Source organism: Lipotes vexillifer, unplaced genomic scaffold (assembly GCF_000442215.2).
Source record: "Lipotes vexillifer unplaced genomic scaffold, Lipotes_vexillifer_v1.1 scaffold478, whole genome shotgun sequence".
Classification (NCBI taxonomy): Eukaryota; Metazoa; Chordata; class Mammalia; order Artiodactyla; family Lipotidae; genus Lipotes; species Lipotes vexillifer.
Genome location: NW_006779682.1, coordinates 1,922,678 through 1,936,130, shown reverse-complemented (window position 1 = coordinate 1,936,130; position 13,453 = coordinate 1,922,678). Strand labels below are relative to the sequence as shown.

The following is a 13,453-nucleotide window of genomic DNA, read 5'->3' as shown; positions in this document are numbered from 1 at the left end:
GCTCAGCAGCCAGGCACCTGCTCTGTCCCCGGCAGGTCAGAGCCAATGCTCTCCACTCCCACTTCCTCCCATTTTCTCAGTAAAAGAGCTGTACGCCAAGTGGCAGGTCTCCCATTGCCATGTGCAGAGCCTAAATGTGTCGGTTTTCATACCCTTAACAGTCTTGCCAAGCAAATATACAAAGAACAAGCGAAAGCCATCCCTGTGTTAGCTATTGTTTTTGTTTAAATGGTATCATTTGAGCAACAGTTAGAGATACTGTATATCTTTTGTCTTCTGTTTCTATATCTCTTTATTAAATTATGTTTTTACTTTTCAGAATTTAAATATTATGATTTTTTTAACATCTTTATTGGAGTAAAATTGCTTTACAATGTTGTTTTAGTTCCTGCTAAAATATGTATAAAGTCACCGGAGGGTTATCAAGAACTGGTAAAATTAACTGTTCTATAAATGTGCCTCTCTGCTAGCAGTTTGTATAGTTTGAGAGAGAGAAACTAAGATTGACAAACCCTAAGAACGGTTTTCTTTGACGAACACTCGCTTTAAATGTTTCTTTCTCTAATCCCCTCCACATAGCAGATAGAGCATTCAAACACAGTTACCTCTTGCCTTGAGTCTTTTGATTTCTTGTATCTGCTCTCTCTGTTCTCTCTCCCTTGAGCGCCTCTGTTTACCCCCAACAATTCTATCTTTAGAAATCTACTGCACCCTTTAGGACTGAACTCAGAGGCCATGAGTACCATTCTGTAGGCACTGATTCTCCAGGGGGTGTAAACCACACCCTCATCTGTGCATTCCCAGTGTCCCATGGTCTATCCTGACACCAACGCGTTCTGCTGGACGGAGCTGTCCACACCCAGGCCTGATGGACCCACTACCAGCATCAAAGGTATGGAGAGAGGAGATGTGGGGAAATCTTCAAGTTCTACGTTTTTAAATTCTACCCATTTTTAAAGATTTTTTCCCCTGACGCTTTCCTTAATCCGCTCAAAACGATGGTTCTGTCCTCCTTTGAAAGGCACATCTCTGTGCACCTTACTCCTTCCCTTGCACTATGACTAGCAGGCTGTCTCCTTTCTCAAGACATAAGCTCTCTCATTCATGAAGGTAAGGTCTATGGTTGATTGTATTTACATCCTTCATGGGGCACTGTATCTATTAGAGCTTAGATACATATATGAGTGCGACAGAAAAAAATGCTTTATAAATTTTAGTATGTTAAAGCAATTGCAAAATACATTTCTTTTGTTGGGGAAAGATGGATCAACATCGGTCAGTATTGGTCTTCAGATCTTGGGTTTCCTTAATATTTCATCAACTTAGTTTTAAAAATTACGATTTCAACTTTGTATTTAAGTGATACGACAATGTGTCTTCAGATTCTTGAAAATCAGTTCCTCTGGAGTATAATATTTAGAAGTCAAATGTATGTATTGGATATGTCCATAATATATTTCAAAGCAACCTTCTTTCAGAACTTTAATTTGTCTATGATATAAAAGTATACCGAATAGACAGCTTGATATTTTCACTGTCCTATTAGAAAAAATGGGTTAACTAGAATAAATTCTTAGTAAAATAGGATGGATACTTGTTTGTGTGTAGCTAGCCTTTAAATCTCTCTCTCTCTCTCACACACACACACCACTAGAATTCAATTTTAAATCCAATCTCTCTAATAAATGATACGATAGAGATCCTGACAACCTACAGACAGCATAATTAAAATAAAAAAGAGGAAGTCTGATCAAAACCTTGTAGTCAGGAAGAAATCACAATCTATCCAGTAGTAAAGAATATAAACGGAGAAAGACATAAGTCATTCACTTAAACTACTTGTACAACCATTTGCTAATGAGCAGGACTCAGTAGAAGTTGGTCTACTTTGGTTCTTTCTTTGGTGGTTTAGTTACCAAAGTATACAAATAATTTCACTATAAAGTGCCCTTTCCTAAAAAATGGGTCAGCAACACGGACCCTAAGCATAGTGCTACGTGTTCTTTGTTCTTGTAGATGTGTGTGTTGATAATGAGGTTTCTGTTTTCTGGATTTCAGAAGGATCTTAAAAAGGAAATCTATGGACAAGCCAGCTTGCAGATAATAAAAAGCATGAACAGCCCTCTGAAAGGAACACATCTGAGAGCGTGCACTGGGCTTTTCCACAATAAAATCAACAGGAGAGAAATGTGGGTGCTAAAGTCAGGGACCCACTCGTCTGCTAGTTTACGCAGAGCCTGTAGCCACGGCCAAGGGACCCACAGGCTCTGACAATCGCTGAACTTCTCCCGTCCTCTTTAAGTATATTTTAGGACAGGAAACCCCCAGCTGCAGCAAATCACATTTTGTTTTCGTTGTGTTTTGTTTTTAAACAGTATGCATGGAGACCACTGAAAATGGGAGCCCCCGAAGCCCTATTTAGGTAAAACGAAGTGCTCTTCCTCCTTACTTTTCACCGTGAGGTACATGGACTTGCTGACGTCCGCGCCCACATCGTTGCTGACCTTGCACAGGTAGTAGCCGCTGTCTTCTTCCACCACGTGCTTGATCAACAGAGACCCGTTGCTGAGGACCTGAATTCGGCCATTCAGGGCAATCGGTTGGAACTGGGGAACCCCAGCACCTGCAACAGAATAAAAAAGAGGAACGGTCATGCTAACGTGAATAAATACAGAGAGACAATGAGCTCAAGGACACCAGACCAATGAAGGGAAATGACGGACGCCGAACACACAACCTAGAGGACAAGCATCAGATACATCAAGAATTTTTTCTTTCCTCTGACGATGAAATTCTTGTTTATGGAGAAACATGTTTATTTAAAATGACAGTATTTCAAACTCTGAGATAAAGAGTAAGAGAACTCACAGATAGTTTCTACAATTCATCAGATTTGATGAGCGCTAAGCAGTTGATAAATTATTCACAGAAATCACAGTAGAATGACTACAGAAGTAGACATCTCTTGTGTAACTAAATACATTTTCTGTGTCCCTAGGGACTTAATCTTCATGTAAACAAGGAGTGCTTCAGGGACAAGGCATTTGAAGACCTCACAGGATGAGCACCTCTGAGACTACAAGGAGAAAACTAATATTGCAGACTTCCCTTCTAAGTGTGGTTTATTCCAGTCTAGAAACACCATGTACTATCAGCATCATTTAATGTTATTAAACAAATAAGTCAAATCATTGCACTAAGACAGCACGAATTAAAACACTGCTCTCCTCTGAGTGCTTGCATTCAAGGAAATAGTGGCCCAGATGTGGTATGCTATGGTCATAGATGTGATGTGATCCACATAAAAGATCCATATAAAACTAATTTAGAAAATAAATTTAGAAATAATAAAACAGAGGATTAAGGCCTCGGGATATTTCTGGGAAGGTGGTAGTTGGATGAATCGGATGAATCTGCTATGTTGTTTGCCCCTCTTCTGGGACTAGGAGGATGTGGTCCAAGCCTTGAAAGGCTGACAGAACTTCTCCATCTTCTTTCTGGAGAAAGCTCAATGCATGGGCCAAGTGTGTGTTCTAGAGAAGAGCTGCTGGTCTGTGTGTCCCCAGAACCTACATGAGACCTGAACAGGTGGGCGGTCACCCGTTCATACAGGAAACTTCAGACTTTGCATCTGGGGAAGTGAAATGAGAGGGGGATACACTTCCTCCTGTCGTCTCCTCCCAAACTGACCATTTACCTATTGGTATCCCTCAGGTCACAGTGGCAGAGACTGTGGCTATGCTTTCCCTTACCTATTTCAGCTCCACCAAAGAGACAAAGGAAATTAATCATGTATCTGAGGGGACCTTTCATAATGAATTACAAGGACAAGCAGAATCCGTACAACAGATGGTTTCTATCAAAACACAACTGTTAGATAGTATATATGGAAACTTGAATTTTAAAAACAGAGTTCTATTTCTGCTCAGGATGGAGAAAGACACAAAAGAATATCACTTCCATTCTAACAACAAAAAAGAGACTGTTAATCTACAAAATCATGCTTTTCTTTGAATGAATCAGAAAGTGGAAGTCACAGGCAACTGGGTAAACTTAGATGCAAAGAATTAAAAGCCCTACAAGGAGATAAGGTACAAGTAAACAATTTCATCTTTGGGACAGGGTGAGAGGACAAGGTCCTGGGCATACAAGCAGGTAGGAAGTAAAGAACTGGAAATAAGTATAACCTACTTCAATTGCTACTCTTTCATGCATCATGGCCAAAATTCAATAAAATATTATGAGATGCACAAACACAAAAGCAAGAAAGAAGAACCAGAGAAGAAATGATCAATAGTTTTGAAATCTTGGTATGGAACTATCAGACAGGGACTTTACAACAACTATGGTTAATGCCCATAAACAGGTGGGGATTCAGAAAGATTATTAAAACTATACAAAAGAGACAGATAGATAAATAAAATGTCAGAAACAACAAACACAATATTGGATAGAAAGAATTCCTTAAGCTAATCAGCAGATTGAACACAGCAGAGAAAATAATTAGTGAACTTGAAGCTAGGTCAACAGAAATTATCCAAATCAAAACAAAAAGTGTAAAAAAGTGAAAAATACAGAATAGATTGTCCTGGAGCTCTAGAACAATATCAAATATTCTAACGTTGAGTAATTATAGTCTCAAAAGGAGAAGAAAGACAGGGGCAGAAGAAATAATATTTGAAATATAGAAGACTAATACCACTATCAGTCAGTTTGACTTAACTGATATTTATAGAATTAGACACCCTGCAGTAGCAGAATACATACTGGTTTTGAGTGCACATGGAACAGTTATCCAGAAAGACAATATTTTGGGCCATAATACAAATTTCAGTAGATGTTCGAAAATAAAATAATACAAATCACTTTCTAGCTCCACAGAAAAACTAAAATCAAATTCAATAACAGAGATATATCTGGGAAAACCTCAAATATTTGAAACTTAAGCAATACGCTTCTAAAAATACTCATGAGTCAAAGAAGAAATCACCAGAGTAATTAGAAAAAATATATTCTGAGTTGAATAAGAATGTAAAATCAACATATCAAAATGTGTGAGATGCAGCTAAAAGCAACACTTAGATGGAAGTTTGTAGCTTTAAGTGTTTGTATTGGAAAAGGAAAAATATCACAAATCAATGATCTAAGCATCCCTCTTAAGAAGCTATTACAGGAAGAGCAAATAAAATTCAAAGTAAGGAGAAGTAAGGAAATAATAAACAGGAAAACTGAAATCAATGAAATAAAAAACAGAAAATTGTAGAGAAAATCAATAAAACCAAAAGCCAGTTCTTTGAAAAAAAAATATAATACAAAAACCTCTAGCTGGACTGATAAAGAAAAGAGGAGAGACATTAGTTACAAGTAAATATAATGAAAAAGGCCATCACTGTGGTCCCTACTTGAATTAAAAGGATAATAGGAAAATATTAGGAATAACTTTGTGTCAATAAATTTAAAAAGTTATATTAAATAGATAAATTTCTGGAAAGACACAAACTCTCAAAGGTCACTCAAGAAAAATTAGATAAAGTTGAGTCCTGTATCTATAAGTTAATTTGTAGTTAAAAACTTTCCACAAAGAACAATCAAAGCCCAGACAGCTTCATTAGTGAATACTACTTAACACCGAAAAAAAAAAAATTTTTACACAAAGTCTTTCAGAAAATACAAGAGAATAAAACACTTTACCACTGATTTTATGAGGCAAGCAACATCTTGATACCAAAATCAAAGACCTTAGAACTACAAACCAATATCCCAACATAGACATAAAAATCCTTAACCAGCTAAGCCAGGACTGGGAGCCGGGAGCAGGGAGCCAGCCAGGTGCTCGGACAGGCCTGGGGAGTGTAGTGGCGCAGGATCTTTGTGCTCGGCCAGGTGTCAGGCCTGAGCCTCTGAGGTGGGAGAGCCAAGTTCAGGACATTGGTCCACCAGAGACCTCCCAGACCCTCATAATATCCATCAGCCAGAGCTCTCCCAGAGATCTCTGTCTCAACATTAAGACCCAGCTCCACTCAACAACCAGCAAGCTACAGTGCTGGACACCCTATGCCAAACAACTAGCAAGACAAGAACACAACCCCGCCCATTAGCAGAGAGGCTGTCTAAAATCATAAAGAGGTCAAAGACACCCCAAAACACACCACCGGCTGCAGCCCTGCCCACCAGAAAGACAAGATCCAGCCCCACCCATGAGAACACAGGCACCAGTCCCCTCCACCAGGAAGCCTACACAAGCCACTGAACCAACCTTACCCACTGGGGGCAGACACCAAAAAACAACAGGAACTACGAACCTGCAGCCTGGAAAAAGGAGACCCCAAACGTAGTAAGTTTACCAAAATACAAAGGAGATGAAGGAGCAAGGAAAAAAACAACCAGACCAAAGAAATGAAGAGAGAATAGGGAGTCTAGCTGAAAAAATATTCAGAGTGATGAGAGTAAAGATGATCCAAAATCTTGGAAACAGAATGGAGAAAATACAAGAAATGTTTAACAAGGATGTAGAAGAGCTAAAGAGCAAACAAACAATGATGGACAACACATTAAATGAAATTAAAAATTCGCTAGAAGGAATCAATAGCAGAATAACTGAGGCAGAAGAATGGATAAGTGACCTGGAAGATAAAATAGTGGAAAAAACTACTGCAGAGCAGAATGAAGAAAAAAGAATGAAAAGGATTGAGCACAGTCTCAGAGACCTCTGGGACAACATTTAACGCACCAACATTCAAATTATAGGGGTTCCAGAAGAAGAAGAGAAAAAGAAAGGGACTGAGAAAATATTTGAAGAGATTATAGTTGAAAACTTCCCTAATTTGGGAAAGGAAATAGTCACTAAAGTCCAGGAAGCCCAGAGAGTCCCATACAGGATAAATCCAAGGAGAAGCATGCCAAAACACATATTAATCAAACTATCAAAAATTAAATACAAAGAAAAAATATTAAAAGCAGAAAGGGAAAAGCAACAAATAACATACAAGGGAATCCCCATAAGGTAAACAGGTGACCTTTCAGCAGAAACGCTGCCAGCCAGAAGGGAGTGGCAGGACATATTTAAAGTGATGAAAGGAGAAAACTTACAACCAAGATTACTCTACCCAGCAAGGATCTCATTCAGATTTGATGGAGAAATTAAAACCTTAAAAGACAAGCAAAAGCTACAAGAATTCAGCACCACCAACCAGCTTTAAAGCAAATGCTAAAGGAACTTCCCTAAGCAGGAAACACAAGAGAATGAAAAGACCTATAATAACAAACCCAGAATAATTAAGAAAATGGTAATAGGAACATATATACCAATAATTCTCTTAAATATAAATGGATTAAATCCTCCAACCAAAACACAGACTGGCTGAATGGATACAAAAACAAGACTCATATATATGCTGTCTACAAAAGACCCACTTCAGACCTAGGGACACATACAGACTGAAAGTGACGGGATGGAAAAAGATATTCCATGCAAATGGAAATCAAAAGAAAGCTGGAGTAGCAATTCTCATATCAGGCAAAATAGACTTTAAAATAAACTCTTACAAGAGACAAAGATGGACACTACATAATGATCAAGAGATCAATCCAAAAAGAAGGTATAACAATTATAAATATCTATGCACCCAACACAGGAGCACCACAATACATAAGGCAAATGCTAACGGCCATAAAAGGGGAAATTGACAGTAACACAATCATAGTAGGGGACTTTAACAACCCACTTTCACCAATGGACAGATCACCCAAAATAAAAATAAATAAGGAAACACTAGCTTTAAATGACACATTAGACAAGATGGACTTAATTGATATTTATAGGACATTCCACCCCAAAACAACAGAATACACTTTCTTCTCAAGGGCTCATGGAACATTCTACAGGATAGATCATATCTTGGGTCACATGTCAAGCCCTGGTAAATTTAAGACAATTGAAATTGTATCAAGTATCTTTTCCGACCACAATCCTATGAGACTAGATATCAATTACAGGAAAAAAACTGTAAAAAATACAAACACATGGAGGCTAAACAATACGCTACTAAATAACCAAGAGATCATTGAAGAAATCAAAGAGGAAATCAAAAATTACCTAGACAAAAATGACAATAAAAACATGACGACCCAAAACCAATGGGATGCAGCAAAAACAGTTCTAAGAGGGAAGTTTATAGCAATATAATCCTACCTCAAGAAACAAGAAACATCTCAAAAAAACAACCTAACCTTACATCTAAAGCAATTAGAGAAAGAAGAACAAAAAAACCCCAAAGTTAGCAGAAGGAAAGAAACCATAAAGATCAGATCAGAAATAAATGAAAAGAAATGAAGGAAATGATAGCAAAGATCAATAAAACTAAAAGCTGGTTCTTTGAGAAGCTAAACAAAATTGACAGACCCTTAGCCAGACTCATCAAGAAAAAAAGGGAGAGGACTCAAATCAATAGAATTAGAAATGAAAAAGAAGCAACAACTGGCACTGCAGAAATTCAAAGGATCATGAGAAATTGCTACAAGCAACTCTATGCCAATAAAATGGACAACCTGGAAGAAATGGACAAATTCTAAGAAAGGCAGAACCTTCCGAGACTGAACAAGGAAGAAATAGAAAATATAAACAGACCAATCACAAGCACTGAAATTGAAACTGTGATTAAAAACCTTCCAACAAAGAAAAGCCCAGGACCAGATGGCTTCCCAGGCGAATTCTATCAAACATTTAGAGAAGAGCTAACACCTGTCCTTCTCAAACTCATCCAAAATATAGCAGAGGGAGGAACACTCCCAAACTCATTCTATGAGGCCACCATCACTCTGATACAAGAACCAGGCAAAGATGTCACAAAAAAGGAAAACTACAGACCAATATTACTGATGAACATAGATGTAAAAATCCTCAACAAAATACTAGCAAACAGAATCCAACAGCACGTTAAAAGGATCGTACACCATGATCAAGTGGGGTTTATCCCAGGAATGCAAGGATTCACCAATATATGTAAATGAATTAATGTGATAAACCATATTTACAAATTGAAGGAGAAAAACCATATGATCATCTCAATAGATGCAGAAAAAGCTTTTGACAGAATTCAACACTGATTTATGATAAAAACCCTCCAGAAAGTAGGCATAGAGGGAACTTACCTCAACACAATAAAGGCCATATATGACAAACCCACAGCCAACATCATTCTCAATGGTGAAAAACTGAAACAATTTCCTCTAAGACCAGGAACAAGACACATTTGCCCACTCTCACTACTATCAGTCAACACAGTTTTGGAAGTTTTAGCAATCAGAGAAGGAAAAGAAATAAAAGGAATCCAAATCGGAAAAGAAGTAAAACTGCCACTGTTTGCAGATGACATAATACTACACATAGAGAATCCTAAAGATGCTACCGGAAAAGTACTCGAGCTAATCAATGAATTTGTTAAAGTACCAGGATACAAAATTAATGCACAGAAATCTCTTGCGTACCTATATACCAATGATGAAAAATCTGAAAGAGAAATTAAGGAAACACTCCTATTTACCATTGTTATAAAAAGGATAAAATACCTAGGAATAAACCTACCTAAGGAGACAAAAGACCTGTATGCAGAAAACTATAAGACGCTGATGAAAGAAATTAAAGATGATACACATGGAGAGTTATACCATGTTCTTGGATTGGAAGAATCAACATTGTGAAAATACTACCCAAAGCAATCTACAGATTGAATGCAATACCTATCAAACTACCAATGGCATTTTTCACAGAACTAGAACAAAAATTGCACAATTTGTATGGAAACACAAAAGAGCCAAAGCCCGAAGAGCCAAAGCAATCTTGAGAAAGAAAAACAGAGCTGGAGGAAACAGGCTCCCTGACTACAGACTACAGACTACACTACAAAGCTACAGTAATCAAGACAATATGGTACTGGCACAAAAACAGAAATATAGATCAATGGAACAGGATACAAAGTCCAGAGATAAACCCACACACATATGGCCACCTTATCTTTGATAAAGGAGTCAAGAATATACAATGGAGAAAAGACAGCCTCTTCAATAAGTGGTGCTAGGAAACTGGACAGCTACATGTAAAAGAATAAAATTAGAACACTCCATAATGCCATATACAAAAATAAACTCAAAATGGGTTAATGACCTAAATGTAAGGCCAGACACTATAAAACTCTTAGAGGAAAACATAGGCAGAACACTCTATGACATAAATCACAGCAAGATCCTTTTTGGCCCACCTCCTAGAGAAATGGAAATAAAAACAAAAATAAACAAGTGGGACCTAATGAAATTTAAAAGTTTTTGCACAGTAAAGGAAACCATAAAAAAGACGAAAAGACAGCCCTCAGAAAGGGAGAAAATATTTGCAAATGAAGCAACTGACAAAGGATTAATCTCCAAAATTCACAAGCAGCTCATGCAGCTCAATATCAAAAAAACAAACAACCCAATCCAGAAATGGGCAGAAGATCTACACAGACATTTCTCCAAAGAAGATATACAGATTGCCAACAAACACATGAAAGTTTGTTCAACATCACTAATCATTAGAGAAATGCAAATCAAAACTACAATGAGGTATCATCTCATACCAGTCAGAATGGCCATCATCAAAAAATCTAGAAACAATAAATGCTGGAGAGGGTGTGGAGAAAAGGGAACACTCTGGCACTGCTGGTGGGAATGTAAATTGATACAGCCACTATGGAGAACAGTATGGAGGTTACTTGAAAAACTAAAGATAGAACTACCGTATGACCCAGAAATCCCACTACTGGGCATATACCCTGAGAAAACCATAATTCAAAAAGAGTCATGTACCACAATGTTCAATGCAGCACTATTTACAATAGCCAGGAGATGGAAGCAACCTAAGTGTCCATCAACAGATGAATGGATAAAGAAGATGTGGCACATATATACAATGGAATATTACTCAGCCATAAAAAGAAAGGAAATTGAGTTATTTGTAATGAGGTGGATGGACCTAGAGTCTGTCATACAGAGTGAAGTAAGTCAGAAAGAGAAAAACAAATACCGCATGCTAACATGTATATATGGAACCTAAAAAAAAAAAAAAAAAAGTTCTGCTGAAGAATCTAGGGGCAGGATAGGGATAACAATGCAGACATAGAGAATGGACTTGAGGCCATGGGGAGGGCGAAGGGTAAGGTTGGATGAAGTGAGAGAGTGGTATGGACATATATACACTACCAAATGTAAATTAGACGGGTAGTGGGAAGCAGCTGCATAGCACAGGGAGATCAGCTACGTGCCTTGTGACCACCTAGAGGGGTGGGATAGGGAGGGTGGGAGGGCGATGCAAGAGGGAGGGGATATGGGGATGTATGTATACATATAGCCGACTCACTTTGTTATACAGCAGAAACTAACACACCACTGTAAAGCAATTATACTCCAATAAAGATGTTAAAAAAAAAGTCCTTAACCAAACCCTACCAAATGAGGTTTATCAATATATAAGAACAGTAATATATCATGACCAAGTGAATTTTATTCTAGGAATGCAAGGTTGGTTTCAATTCAAAAATTAGTGAATGTAATTCATCATATTAACAGACCAAAAAAGAAGCACAATACGATTACTTGAATATATACAAAGAAAAAAGAAAAAGTATTTTAGAGTTAAAGATCCTGATAAAATCTCATAGTGAGCTAGTCATAGAACAGAATTACTTGATAAAAGGTTTCAAAAGGCTTACAGTTAACATCATACTTAATTCTAAAAACCTAATTATTTTCCACCAAAGATCAAGAAAGAGACAAGAATGATTGGTCTGGTCCTTTTATTCAACATTGTTCTGAAGATTTTATCAAGAGCAATTCAAAAAGAAAATGCCATAAGATACATATGTATTAGAAAAGAAGAATATAACTGTCTTCCTTCACAGATGATGCAATTATTTACATAGATAATCAAAGAGTCTACAAAAATGTTGCTAGGATTATAAATGATTTTAGCAAAGTCACAGTATACATCAAAATACAAAATTCAAAGTTAATTTTATTTTTATATATTAGTAACAAGCAATACTGAAATTAAAAAAAATAAATTTGCATGAAAACATGAAATATTTACAGATAAATTTAACAAGATATTTGCAAGACTGGTCTACTGAAAACTGCAAAAGTTGTTGCTCACAAGTAAAGAAGACCTAGATGAGTAGAGATGGGGCATTACACCATGTTCATGGATAAAAATTCTTAATATTTTCAGGCAGTTATTGGAACTCTTGTTGAATAAAAGGCCAAATAATAAACATTTTATGGTTTGCAAGCCATACAGTCTGTCACAATTACTTATTTCTGTCATTGAAGCATGAATGCAGCTATAGAAAGTACATAAAACAGCACAATTATGTTCCAATAACATTTATTTACAAAGGCAGGTTTTGAGAAGAATTTGGCTTTTGGTCTATAGTTGGCTGACATCTGATTTAAAGGTATGTAAAAAAAGTATATAGGTGTAAGATAATTGTAAAGTTGGAAGGGGGTGCATATACTAATAATACTCACACACTTGGATTAGTTCTTTATCTCATATCTGATGTAAAATATCATAACCTCTTTCTAAGTAGAAAAATGGTTTTAATTCATCTTATTCATAAAGAATTCAAAATCAGGGATGAAAAATTTTAAAAACATAATAGTACTTTTTAATAACTTCAATATGTTTATTTCCTCAGTATCAGCTACTGACTGTTTTATAAAATGAGATGAAATGAACAAAATCGACTCTTTCCAAGATGGCGGAGGAGTAAGACGCAGAGATCACCTTCCTCCCCACAGATACACCAGAAATACATCTACACGTGGAGCAACTCCTACAGAACACCTACTGAACGCTGGCAGGAGACCTCAGACCTCCCAAAAGGCAAGAAACTCCCCACGTACCTGGGTAGGGCAAGAGAAAAAAGAATAAACAGAGACAAAAGGATAAGGACGGTACCTGCACCAGTGGGAGGGAGCCGTGAAGGAGGAAAGGTCTCCACACACTAGGAGCCCCTTCGCGGGCAGAGATTGCGGGAGGCGGAGCGGGGAGCTTCGGAGCCGCGGAGGACAGCACAGCAACAGGGGCGCGGAGGGCAAAGCGGAGAGATTCCCGCACAGAGGATCGGCGCCGACCGGCGCTCACCAGCCCGAGAGGCTCGTGTGCTCACCCGCCGGGGGCGGGCGGGGCTGCGAGCTGAGGCTCGGTTTCGGTTTCGGTCGGAGCTCAGGGAGAGGACTGGGGTTGGCGGCTTGAACATAGCCCGAAGGGGTTAGTGCGCCACGGCTAGCCGGGAGGGAGTCCGGGGAAAAGTCTGGACCTACCCAAGAGGCAAGAGACCTTTTCTTGCCTCTGTGTTTCCTGGTGCGCGAGGAGAGGGGTTTTAAGAGCGCTGCCTAAAGGAGCTCCAGAGACGGGCGCGAG

The 13,453-nt window shown here is 38.0% G+C and overlaps 1 protein-coding gene across 1 annotated transcript in view; it reads right to left on the bottom strand.

The window, feature by feature from the left end:
- Nucleotides 1-815: 815 nt before the first annotated feature.
- The window catches only part of LOC103088094 (Down syndrome cell adhesion molecule-like), a 433,151-nt gene continuing 420,513 nt past the window's right edge, over nt 816-13,453 (bottom strand). The window contains exons 13-14 of the mRNA XM_007452883.1: nt 2,450-2,623; nt 816-877 (exon numbers count right to left, since the gene is read on the bottom strand). Coding sequence (XP_007452945.1) covers nt 816-877; nt 2,450-2,623 — 236 coding nt within the window. The remainder of the gene's footprint in view (nt 878-2,449; nt 2,624-13,453) is intronic.